Source organism: Colletotrichum chrysophilum (assembly GCF_026319265.1).
Source record: "Colletotrichum chrysophilum strain AFK26 chromosome Unknown scaffold_15, whole genome shotgun sequence".
NCBI lineage: Eukaryota > Fungi > Ascomycota > Sordariomycetes > Glomerellales > Glomerellaceae > Colletotrichum > Colletotrichum chrysophilum.
In genome coordinates, this window is record NW_026517302.1 from 211686 (window position 1) to 224171 (window position 12486).

General features: G+C 56.1%; 4 protein-coding genes across 4 annotated transcripts; 2 read left to right on the forward strand and 2 right to left on the reverse strand.

The window, feature by feature from the left end:
- Positions 1-437: 437 nt before the first annotated feature.
- Positions 438-6025, reverse strand: COL26b_002890 (uncharacterized protein; the record flags this gene model as incomplete). The annotated part of the gene is made up of 3 exons (XM_053175796.1): positions 438-5640; positions 5733-5885; positions 5964-6025. The coding sequence occupies 3 exons, from the start codon at positions 6023-6025 to the stop codon at positions 438-440; spliced, it is 5418 nt and encodes a 1805-aa protein (XP_053040225.1).
- A 3035-nt stretch (positions 6026-9060) lies between these two features.
- On the forward strand, positions 9061-9509 carry COL26b_002891 (uncharacterized protein; the record flags this gene model as incomplete). Its single annotated transcript, XM_053175797.1, has 2 exons — positions 9061-9168; positions 9222-9509. 2 exons carry the CDS (start codon positions 9061-9063, stop codon positions 9507-9509), a joined length of 396 nt encoding a protein of 131 aa, XP_053040226.1.
- A 997-nt stretch (positions 9510-10506) lies between these two features.
- On the forward strand, positions 10507-11177 carry COL26b_002892 (uncharacterized protein; the record flags this gene model as incomplete). The annotated part of the gene is made up of 2 exons (XM_053175798.1): positions 10507-10732; positions 10816-11177. 2 exons carry the CDS (start codon positions 10507-10509, stop codon positions 11175-11177), a joined length of 588 nt encoding a protein of 195 aa, XP_053040227.1.
- Positions 11178-11514: 337 nt separating this feature from the next.
- COL26b_002893 (uncharacterized protein) lies at positions 11515-12412 on the reverse strand (the record flags this gene model as incomplete). Its single annotated transcript, XM_053175799.1, has 3 exons — positions 11515-11522; positions 11574-11796; positions 11864-12412. 3 exons carry the CDS (start codon positions 12410-12412, stop codon positions 11515-11517), a joined length of 780 nt encoding a protein of 259 aa, XP_053040228.1.
- Positions 12413-12486: the final 74 nt, after the last annotated feature.

Consider the following 12486-nt stretch of genomic DNA (forward strand, 5'->3'; position numbering starts at 1 on the left):
TCTTTCCTCATCAGGCAGCCTGTCTAAGAAGCACTGCTGCCCCCTCCCGTCTCGTCTTCGCATTACAAGAGGTTATATACAACCTTGTGGATTCTTTCGCCTCCGCTGCCAGTAAGAATTTCGCAATACTCCTTTTATCTATGTACACGACGTCTGCTCGCGCCGCCGGCCTTTCCTTTCTGTGTCGTCTAGCCGCATCAGAGTGCAGACTAGGGCGACTGGGAGGCGGACGGCGCGACGACACTGCGAAGATGCCCTTGTTTCTCCCCCAAGGAACATGCAATCCGCGCTTCCCGCGGCACCCGTTATTGTGTATCGTCCCCTATCGCAAATATCCGGGCACTCATCTCTGCCCCCTGAAGACATTTACGACTTGTGTGAGTTATGTGTGTGATATCATCACTTTTAATAAGATGCCTCGTCTTCGCTACCTCGGCCTATGTTGATGGCGCAGCAGACGGTGTAGCACTTCCGCTTGCTTGGCGCTCGGGCTGAGTTGGTTGAGGGGTCGCCTGCTGTGTTGCCTGCGGAGTGGCCTGCTGTGTTGCTTGCGGGGTCGCCTGCTTCGTTGCCTGCTGCTGAGCAGGTGACTGAGCTGGCGGCTGAGCAGACTTTTGAACTTGTTGTTGAGCTGGCTGCTGGGCTTGCTGCTGAACCGGTTGCTGCGTCTGTTGCGGCGGCGGCTGAGCCTGCTGGGCCTGCTGAGACGCCTGAGGCGGTTGCGGCGGCTTCGCCTGCTGAGCTTGCGAGGTCTGCGGAGTTGGCGGAGGCTGCGACGGTTGCTTGCTTGGCTGGTTCTGCTGCGCCTGCTGAGCTTGTTGTGCCTGTTGTGCCTGGGCCTGGGCACGCTGTTGGAGTTGCTGAGCTTGCTGCGCACGTTGTGCCTGCTGAGCTTGTTGCAGCTGCTGAGCCGTGTGTTGTTGATGCGGCGTCTGCTGTTGTTGTGGCTGAGGCTGGTTAGGGGGTTGAGGAGTAGACTGCGGCCGAGGAGTTGACTGAGGTCGAGGTGTGGGCGTAGGTTGAGATTGTGGTGTGGATTGAGGTCGTGGTGTAGGCTGAGGTTGAGGTGTGGAATGAGACTGAGATGTAGCGCGGGAATGAGCCTGATGTTGCTGTTGAGCATGATGTTGTTGCTGAGCATGCTGCTGGTGATGCTGGGCGTGTTGCTGCTGTTGGAGGTGTGCTTGTTGCTGAGCATGTTGTTGCTGTTGAGGGTGGTGTTGCGCCTGTTGTTGCTGGCCATGGTGCTGGTGTGCCTGCTGATGCTGACCGTTCTGCTGAACATTGGGCTGGCCGGCATTTGCAGCAGCCTGCGCCGCTTGTTGTTGCTGTTGCTGCTGTCTGAGAAGTGCAGCATACTGGTGCGGGCTTGTTGAGGCTGCTATGCCGTTAGCCATACCAGGGGAAGAAGCGCCTCCACCACCAGCGGCAGCGTTCATAGCGCTCTGCGACATTGTCGTTCGCTGGGCAATCATCAACCGCGTGAGGTGATCCGTAGCTGCTTGGCGAGCCTGCTGTTCCGTCAAGTTGGGATTCTTTGCCTGAAACTGGGCCTGGATCGCGTTGAGCTGCAATTGGATATTGGGCGGCATCTGCGGGCGAGGCGAGCCAGAAGTACCATTGGGCATGTGGAGACCACCTGCGGGAGGCGTGGACATTCCGCCGCCATTAGCGGCGTTGAAGGAGGCCATCATTGCTTGAGCGTTCGCAAGGAGATGCTGCTGAGGGACACCGTTGACGCCATTGGCACCATTAACGCCATTGACGCCATTGACGGTAGCAGGGCGCATGTTCGGCGGTGAGTGGGACTGCGAAGCCGGCGTGCCCTGGTGCATCTGCTGTTGACCCTGTTGCGCTTGCTGACCTTGCTGCTGTTGCGCCTGCTGCTGTTGTTGTTGATGAGGCTGTTGGACTTGTTGCTGCTGCGCCTGCTGCATGTGGGCGACGGCTTGACGCTGCTGGTCCGAGATGCGACGGGCTTGAAGCAGCAGGTTGACATTAACTTCCGGCTGGGGATTTGGCATTGGCATCCTGTGCTGTTGCTGGGCCTGCATCGCAGCTTGGATCTGCGCCTGTGGCACTCCGTTCATCTGCATCGGCGGCACAAGACCGCCCATCTGAGCAGTTGCGCCGCCCATGTTGGCTGTCGGAGCCTGCATCGGCATGCGGCCACGGCCCTGACCTGGGACGGCAAGCTGGTTCGGCATGTTAGGGCGAGCCAAGTTACCATTGACCTGGGCAGCGGCGGCCACAGCTGCGGCCGCCGCACCGTTCGCCTGCATCTGGGCAGCGCCGGGAGTGGTCGCCATCTGGGCAGCAGCTTGGCCTTGCTGGGCACGTTGTGCTTGTAAGGCCATCTGGGGAGAATCTGTGTTAGTAGGTACGATACCCTCGGGATTTCGCACAGGACGTACCCTTCGCTGAGTTTCTTGTCGCTGGTGGAACTGGGCCACCTTCTCAGCGAGTTGTTGGTCACGCTCCCACCTCATCAAGCTGTAGTCCCTCGGCGTCTTGACTGGTCCTCGCGGTTGGGCCGACTCATTGGCTTTGCGCATGGCTGCCATCTGAGAAGCATGCTGCTGCTTCTGAGCCGCCGTCTCCCGCTTCTTGGCCAACTTTCTCATTGCGTCAATGAGCGTCAAGTGCTTCTGGTTGCGTCTTCGCTCCACTCTAAGCGGTGTGGACGGTCTACGCCTAGCAATCGGTGTCGCCGGTGTGGTTGCGCCAGCTGGTTGTTGTTGTGATTGCGGCTGTTGTTGTTGCTGCTGTTGCTGCTGCTGCTGCTGCTGCTGCGCCGCAAGCTGGTTTTGTTGCATGATCACCCGATTTGCCGCGTCGATCCTGTTCTGGTATGCTTTGAAGTACTGCGTCTTTTGCATGTCCGTTGGTAGGCCCTCCAGATTGATCCAGCGCTCGAAGCACTCCCACGGCGTTCGACGCTCGGCACCAGAGGCGAACACAGATCTCGTCGTGAGCAAGCTGGAGATTAGCGACCAGTTGTACGAATACTCGCGAACAAGTCCACGTAACTCGTCATCTTCGGAAAGAGTCCACTGCGAAGGGCTGCGGCTCTCGTAGAAGTTTTGCATCGGCATCTGATATTCCGCAGGAGGGCGGAACTGGTGGCCGGCGTGAAGACGGTCTCTAATCGGCTTCATATCGGGGTTGAAAAGGGCCACGTCCGTGTTTTGCGGCGGCAGCTTCATCCTCTTGGCAGGCTGAGATCCAAACACGACCTTCTCGTCGTCGTCATCCTCCTCTTCTTCGTACTGGAAGCGGCTACGCTTTCTCGGAGGTCCGTCCGTCGAAAGCTTCATTTCACCCTCAACATACTTGCTCAGAGGAAGTGCGGGCCGGCGCCAGTGAGCATCCGGGTCGAACTCGGGGCCGGTGAAATCGAACGAAGGGACCTTGAGCGGTGCACCGTACATGGGCAGCTCCTGCAGCAGTTGATCTGCCGTTGGCGAGTTTCGCAGCTCAAACACGACATCATCTTCTTCGAGTGCGAAAATCGCCGACGGTGCAACAGTCTCCAGGACCTCCTCGCGCAACTCATCCACGTGCTCAGGAGAATCCGAGTCGCCGGACGGTATCAGCTCGGGGGTGGGCTGAGCGTCGACCGCGTCCATGGAGGTGTCTGCCATCGACATGTCCGTCTCCGCCTCAGCCGATTGTGGCTTGGGGGGAATGAAGGCAGGAATCTGGAGCTCCTTGCGTTCTTCTGCACTGGATGTAACCCACTCAGCGCACGCCTGCGCCAGGTTGCGCGCGACCGCCATCTTCCACTTGCGCTCCTCTCGGAAATCTGTCCTCATCCACTTCATCTCTTGAAGCAAGACGTCCCAATGAGACTCGGGGCGTACCGGCTCAGCACACCGCTTTGGTTGACGCAGAGACCACTTGTCGTGCTGTTGAAGATGATAGACCCGCCGCAGCACACGGCATGCCTGGTTGTCTTGAATGGCCACGTAAGCATCGGGAGTCGACACCGTCTTGTGAGACTGATTAAGAATAACTTCGATCGGTTTCATCCACTTGCTAGTTTGAGTGAAGCCCTGCACGAAGAGTGGCGTAAAGTAATCGTCCGTTGGCAGAAAACTCTGCTTTTGCTGTGCGGGCACCACAGACTTGTCGGCTGAGCGTTTTGTTGACTTTCCGAAGACGACCGCTGAGGGCGTGTTCCTGGCCTTGTCCTTCTTCTTGCTGGCGAATGTCTTTGATCTGATAGTTGGTGATTGCGGAGCAAGCGTAACCGGAGTAAGCTGGCTGGGTGGTACATTATCGGTGCCGGCAGTGTCCACAGGTTCCGGCCGCGATTCTCCCAAGATCTCTGATACCGACTTCTGCCGCATAGCGCCGGACGCCGTTCGTGTGACAGCACGTTCAGGATCTTGCGAGACATTGGCGAGGTTTTGTGGTTGCGGGGTTGCAGATTTTGCCGGTGTGGGCTCGGGGCGACCTTCTTGTCCATCTGACACAGAAACCTTATCCTCAGGGTTAGAAGCTGGCTCATCCACATCCATCTGGTCGTCACTCGAAGCTTGTTCTTGACTATCCGGAACCTCTTTGGCTGCCGGTCCCTCGACCGTTGTGGCGGGAGCATCCTCAACGGTCTCAGGTGCTGACGGCTTATCAGCCACTGGTTCATGAGCTTTCACCTCAGTTTCTGGTACCACAGGGGTGGACGCAGGTGGGGGCGTAGGTGCCTTTTTCGGAGTTTGAACTACTGGTGCCGAAGGAGTGGTGTCCATTGCCAGGGATTCCTGCAAAAGCTGGGCCTCCGGCCCATCAGGAATCCGATCCGCATCTGCCAGAGGGGACGTCTCTGCCGTCTTCGGTTCCTCTTCAACCTTGTCCTCCGTCTCTGCCTCGTCCATGGGCTCCGTACGCTCGACATAATGGGGACCTTCGTTGTCAGGGCTGGTATCCGTCGAAGCATCATGAACTGCTGGGGTGGCTGCTGTCTGGGTTGTCGAACCCGGTGACGAGAGAGCATCCGCAGCCCGCGCGGTGTCCGGCGGCAGCCTAACAGCCGGGGGAACCGTATCCTCCGTCTTCTTGGGTTCCTGCTGGGCGGGCGGTTGTGGTGCTGGAGGCTGAGGAACTGGTAAACCGGTAGACGTTTTGGGCGCATCAACAGGCGACGCAGACTCGACCTCCTTCGACGTGGATTTCGGCTCGTCCCGTGCAGGCGACGGGGCGGCCTTCTCCGAGTTGTCGCCATCCACCGGATCACTAGCATCCTGACGCGACGCATGGGAAGGGTCCTTGGATACAACAGCCGGCGGGGCTGGCGGAGGTGTCGGAGCGGCGGCAGCAGGCGGCTTTACAGCTTCGTGTCGATTTGGGGTTGGGATCGCTGAGACGGGAGTTGGAGGCTTTGGTGGCAGAGCAGCAAGGCCGGTCAGTGGTCGAATGGACGGGGGAACGCCATTCGATTCGGTGGGCGCAGTCGGAGGCTGCTGTTGCGACGGCGCGGGGATGGGTTTCGCTTGCGGTTCGGCGACAGCAGCTTGCTTCGGTGGAGGAGTAGGCTCGGCATCTGGTGCGAAGAGGCCAGATGTGTCGAGGGAGTTTTTCAAGACATCGTAGCGTAGTTGAGGTCGTTGGGGAATAGCCAGCTCATTCAGCTTCCGTCCTCTGTAAGTCGTGTTAGCGACGGTTTAATGGCGAACAGGGCAAAACGCGACCAAATTAATTCAAAAAAGCGCGGCAGGGTAGATTGCACGTACTGGGAAATATCGCTGCTCTGCAAGAACTGATTTTCGGCTGTTGTGAAGGGCGGCGCGTCGGGCTTTGCAAAAGCGTTTGTCGGGAGTGCATCGCCATCGGTCGCGACAGCAAAGAGCTGGCGAAGCTTCCGCTTTCTCGACGTTACAATTGAACTAAAAATTGTCAACACCTCGAATTTGGTATCGCTGGAATCGGAAGAGCGAGCTCTATCGACTGGAATAGTTACTCACTTAAATTCATCGCGTTTAGATCGCAAAAGCCTGGAGCGGTCGGCAGGCCCGACCTCAGTCATGTCATGAGCTGCCGCGACATCCGTTTTGGGCAAAAACGGAATGTCGACGATAATTTTTGAGATTCGCAGAGATGGAATCAGCGATCGCAGGTGATGAAAGTGGTGGTGGCGGGTCGTGACAATTGATCGCGATTGAAGTTCGTCGTGGAGGCGTGGAGGCTCGACCAGAATTTTGTCGGTCTACAGGCGCTGAACGAGTAGGTGATTCTGGAAGTCACAGGCCGGGCTGGCGGTGCTAGATTGGGCGGGAGAGAGATTGATGGACCAAGGAAAAAATGTTATCGCTACCATGGGGAAGCGGAGAAGACACTGTGCGCGCCGGTTTGCGCTTACCATCAACGCGTGCAGATCCCGGTGATGGCGAGATGGACGACCGGGGCCAAAAGGAGAAGCGGCACAGTGCCAGGTCCTAATCTCTTATGCGATAAGCCTCTCCAATGGGGACGCCTGGACCGGACCCTCCAGGCTTTTGGCGCGCACGAAGACTGTTGAGAGAGAAAGTGAACCACCCCCGGGGAATACTGGAGGCGTTCCATCAGTGCCTCTGGGCTTTCTCCAGCGCGCTCAGTCCAAGTGCAGCGCCGACACACGCTCGTTCCTTTTCTTCTTTTTTGCCCTTTCCCTCTTCTTTTTTCCCCTTCTCTGCCGTCAAGGCAGGTATCGGTACATGTCTTAGTTTAGTAGACAGGCGCCTCCAAACGACCCTGTGAAGTATCTACCAGTCATGATGGAGGTTGTCTGCTTGATTCAGGGTTCGCGTCTGCAAGTGCTGCATTCGTCTAGACCAACCCAATTCCTGTGTGGCCTGGCATCCAATCTCATTAGCATCCCTGGCCCCATTCACATTCCTCAGGTGCAAGCGGTCGTCGCTTCCTGCATGGGATTTTGCAGCTCCATGTTTGTGTGAAAATCTGGATCTCACTTGATTTCCTCTTGGCCGTATTCCTGGTTGTTAGACCAAAGCCTGCCCGACCATGCTGTGGACGTTTCTTCAAGGCGGCAGCCTCACAATCATGCGCCACGCCTGCAATTGGCAAGACTAACAAAAACCTTCACTCCTCAGGTTGGTTTTCTCCCCTCCAGCCTCAGAGCAGGCTTCAGATTCCGATGGTCATGTAAGTTTGCGCTCCCCCTCCACGACGGCCCGATGACAAACATGGCTTCTGCCTGGGAGTCGTCCGGCTGGTCGCTTGACCATTATGCGATGACAAACGGGCAGGGAGCGACCGTGGCAAACGAACGCATGATGGAACACGCCAACGAAGCCCAGGGCAAGGCAGTTAATAGCATCCTCACTCGAGGAGCCAGAACCCCGGTATGGTTGTTGGTGTGTGGGTGTGGGTGTGCTTGTGATGAGACGAATTGCAACAGAGCTGAAATCGCTTGATTCGCCTGCCTGCGCCCTTGAAGTCCGCTGAAGCAACCGTCATAGACAGCAAGCCCGGAGGCGAGGGTGAAATGATGGATGGGCATGAGTCGGGTGCCTTTGAGCACAAAAGAGGCTCGACTCGCAACCTGTCGACCAGCTATTTTTCAACGTCTCTTTCGCTCCGTCTAAATAGTAGTAGGAGCAGGTGCAGCCCAAAATCTTGCGACCATCGAGTCAGTTCCGCGCCGCCAACACTCGGAAGAGCTGGAGCCTTCAGCGGAAAAGTCGTCAGTTCCAGAAGAGTTTTCGGTTGGGATCTCGGAAGGGGGGCGTCGATGTGCGAGATCAGACCGTTGGCCACACACGGGCAGTCCATGACTTATCCCAACCTGCAGCCGGCTTTTCGAGATTTTCTCACTGGTTTTGGCGCCGGGGCCCCATGGGTGATCGGGTGTGAGAGAGTGAGCCTGAGCAGTGAGAGGTGCAGGGCGGCGGCCAGGGTCGAGTGCTCGACGCTCATTGGCCGGAGCTCGTGCTCCAGCGCGGTCCTAAAATCATCACCATCATGTCGAAGCTGTCAGCTAGCCTCTGGGGGATTTTTATCCCGAAGGCCCGTGAGCCGGGCTGATCGTCATCTTGCGCAGTCTCTCTCTTGGTCAAGTCGTTGGTGCTGGGTTGTGGTGATTTGTGCTGAATGGTCTTGTCGACGGACCCGGAAATCGAAGCTGGGGAACCGAGAAAAAAGCGAGCCAGTCGAGCCGATGTTTCGACGCAGCTGTGCGTTTGCCAAGACGTCGCATTTTCTTCCAGCACTGGAAGTCTAAACAAATGTCAGCAAGACTTGGAACTGCTACAACACGCGACATAAGATCTACCTTTCAGAACACAAAATCGAGTAAACCAAAGACAGAATATTTACAATAGCGAGCTGGCAGCTGGATATGTGTGGGTGTACCTGACGGGTCACAGCTCCGGAGAAAAGAAATCGCATCCACGACAGCTTGGACGCAAACCCGTCGCCCAATGAGAGGCCGTCGTGCCTTACACAATGCTTAAATCCTGAGAGTTATGCACGGCCCTCTCGGATTGGCTGGACGAGTATAAATGCCGTTTTGTGTGACATCACGATTCCTACCAGCACAGTTGCAGTTGGCCCTTGTGGGTTCGTACAGGGGCTGGGCCATGTGCTGCCAATGAACTCCCAGAGTTGACAGCTAGGTTGACATAGAATCTGCACGCCAAAGTGTCAATGATAGTCTGATAGAATCGCCTTGCACAGCCGAAGACGGCTCCCAGTTCGGGGCAACCTGTGTGCCTCGGGCGACCCCATTGCTCCTTTCCCGCCGGAGTCCGCAGCTGCGCCGTCCCGTTATTTATATTTGATAAACAAGTCATCTTGCAGTTTACAGTTGATGATCTGGCTGGTACATATATGTGAGGGATACGTTCTGTCAATGCAGCTGGTTCACCAACGCTTTGCATCACTTCCCATTTGACACCGATTGATACCTGTAATACCGCAGTCCTATTGAAAATGTCGTTCCTCGGGTTGGACATTGCCCAAAAGGGCCTGTCTCTGTACACGGTTAGTTACCCCTCACCTGAGGCTTCATCCGCGTCACCAAGCTCACGATGGAGACAGGTCCCAGCTGCAGTAGCGTCGATCATGGCCGCTCACACCTATGCCTCCATGGCCTCGGGAAAGCTCTACGACGTAGCCAACCCGCGTAAGCTCAACGACGTCGTCGCGGCCGACGAGAATATGAACAAGATAGTGCGTCTCCCTCCGCCCGAGTCTTGGGAGTTCGTGACTGACCGTCGCTCCAGATCAAAGCCCGGATCTTCCGCGCCGAGGCCGCCGCTGCGAACGGCTTCGAGACTCTCGGCCTCTATGCGGCCGGCGTGGTCGCTGCCAACGTGGCCGGCGTGGATCCCCGTTTTGTTAACACCATCAGCTTCAGCTACATCGGCCTCCGCATTTTGTACAACATCGTCTACATTCGTCTGCAGGACAACCGCAATTGGGCCCCGGTGCGCAGTCTCTCATGGATTCTCAGCATCGCTTGCACCTTTACGCTTTACTTCACTGCCGCCTCGAAGTTCGCTTCTGCCTAGGTTTTCTCTGGTTTCTTTGTAACTCGGGCATCGCCTAATCGTGTATACAATATTGATCACGGCCTCGGGCCTGCTTACAAGCAACACTATGAGATTTCGTTTTTGGTGATTAGTCCCGGTGAAGTGGCGTGCTCCTCGACTTTTGATTTCATTGTATCGGCGGCGTATTCGGGGAACTCAATGAGGAAAGTGGTGCCATCAGGTTGCCTTGCGAATCACCCAGACGGCTTCTTCTCGGGCCGCACTTGACAACCTCGTACCGCTTCAACAGCACCCAGCCGTCCGCAAACGTGGCATCTGGCCCGCTTGTCTGCACGAGGCGATCTTGAAGTTCGGTTCCTCGCTTTTGCGAAGCGTACGTGCAGCAAGCCATCATTCGCCTGAATGTAGTGGAACAAGCCTGGAATCCCTCATGCCCAGTCTTACCCTCGCAACCAGTACCCGGACCAGTACCCGGAGTGGCTTCCAGTGTTGCGGTCTAGCAATGGCAAGAAGGATGCATGACGGGTAAGACAACCTTCCGCATTGTGGAACATACAGGACTTCAGACCCAGATTGAGCCACTTAAATGGACGCAACTGCCCAAGACTCTCTTTGATCCTTCCTCAGCCTGTAAGCAAGAGTCGTGTGGTAGTTGAACTTCAAGACTTTAAATGTCCTTCTTCGGCTCTAGGCTCTTGTCAGAAAGATCAGGCAACCTGTCTTTGTCTCCTTTCCTGCGATGTCGCTTGCTCCTTCCCTCCTTACGTACCTCCAAGCGAGTTGCTAGACTTGCGAAATCCGTTATCAACCTTTTGACCCTCTTGCTGCTTGCCTTCTTTCTCTCTTTTCCTCTACCTCTCTTTCCTTTCCTTCTGTATCTCTTCTTCTTGTTCTTCTCAGCTCACCAAGGGTATCATCAACTCTTCTTCTTTCCTTCCTATTTCCAAACCAAAGGACTTTGTTCAAGCCTCATCACAGGACTCTTACTCCAACAGATCCGTTCCAACCTGCAACAATGTGCAACCTCAAAGGCATCGTTGTAATTGCTGTCTTGGCTGCCACAGTCACAATCACTGCTGCTGCTGCGATAAGGCCCAGCATTCAGCAGTCGGTCGAGACAGTCGTTGACATCGGCACTGCCACCACCACAGTGCAGCCTCCTGCCACTACCTCTATCAAATGCGATCACCAGTGGTGCCAGGACGGAGCTTCCATGTGCGCCCACTGGGCTGGAGTTACAGGTAAGCTTCATGGATATGCTTCAGCACTTATCTTTACTAGGTATTTAACTTAGCTTTCCTGCCAGGTTTTGACCCTTCTCGAGGCCCTATTCCAGGGGAGACTGTCACCAACCTCGGTCCTTGCGCCATGCCTACGGCCACCGCTGCCCAAGACCTCCTGCCGCGCAAGGTTGAGAACGACGAGATGCTCACCACTCCTGCCCCCACAGTCGCAATGGACTGCAGTTATAAGTTCTGCCAGGACAGCACCTCGTACTGCATGTACTGGGCTGGTGTTACTGGTTGGGATGTCTCGCTTGGTGCGATCCCTGGAATGCAGCGCACCTCTCTTGGCAATTGTGAAGCTCCCACCTCGACCTCCGTGGACGAGTCCGGCAACAACCTCCCGACACAGACTGCTACTGTCAAGGCTTTCAAAGCGAGAGGCGCATCTTTCTTTCAATGAACAGAGCGTCGTAGGTTGTCTCCAATTCTGCCCTTGTTGCCCAAAAGATTTGCTTAACTCATCAGCTGACACTATGGATTGCAGATGATCAACCATTTTCGAGAAGCTTACGGTTGGGAGAAACCCGGAGACCTGTTACCAGACGATCATGACATCTGAAGAGGAACACCGTCAGCCCCAGAGACATTCGATTATATGGTAGAGAGAATCAAGATTCGATATTTCCAAATTGCAATATGTGCAGTGAAGAAGAGCTATGTACATGTTGTTACCCAAGCAGATGTGTTGCATTTACCCCGTATACATGACGCCTCCTCGGCCACGCAACCAACACTTCTTAAGCAGCTATATCCAAGGTCAGTCATTGGGTATCAATTGTGCTTCATTGAGACTCACCAGGTCCAGTGACGGAGGTCGTGATGGCAGTATCCTCGACATAAACGCCCGAGAAGTAAAAGTCCTCGTTGCTGTCCGGGTACCCGTCACGGGGCAGTTCCAGAACGCCCAAGTGCCAGTCCGCACCGTTCGACGACGTCGAGGCAGAGACCGGAGCCACGACCTGCGTGAGGGGCGCGCTGCCCTCAGAGTGCCAGAAGCCAACGCTGCCGCTGGAGAAGTTCTGCAAGATCATCACATCAGCATGCGTCCCAGCCCAACCAACAGTTCATCAAGCAAAGAAGACTCACAATCTCGTACGCCACGTTGTGCCACACACCGGCCTTCCACTCCGCCTTCCACAGGCTCTTCTGCTGCACCATGAACTGCAGGTTCGCGTTGCTCGTCGCGCTCTCCCCGCTGATCCACCCGCTCTTCAGCTCGGTGAAGTGGCTCTCGAAGAAGGCAATCTGGTGTTCGCGGTAGATGCTCGGCGCATTCGTGTCCTTGCGCATGATGGAGAAGTGGTACCACACTTTGCCCGAGTTGATGGCCGCCTTGGTCTGCGGAATCAGCTCTGTACGGCGCATGTTCTGCCCGTTCCAGTACGCCGTGCTATCGAGCGTGATCTTGACGCCCTGCTTGGACGCCGTGTCGGCCGGGTTCTTGTAATCCGGCGACAGGTTGACGTATTTAGTGACGTCGCCTGAGCCGTGGATGTAGTACTGGTACGGCCCGACCTGGTTCGCCCAAGACCACTTGTTGAGGTCGGTTGAGGAGTTGAGGTCGTTGAAGCGGCCGTCCCATAGGATCTTGCCGGAGGCGAGGGGGAGGAGGGAGAAGAGGGCGGCGGCCTTCATGCTGGGCAAATCACGACGGGGGAAATGGAATGTGTAATTGTACTGGTAGGGCTGAGGATCCGAGTCGAACTGGA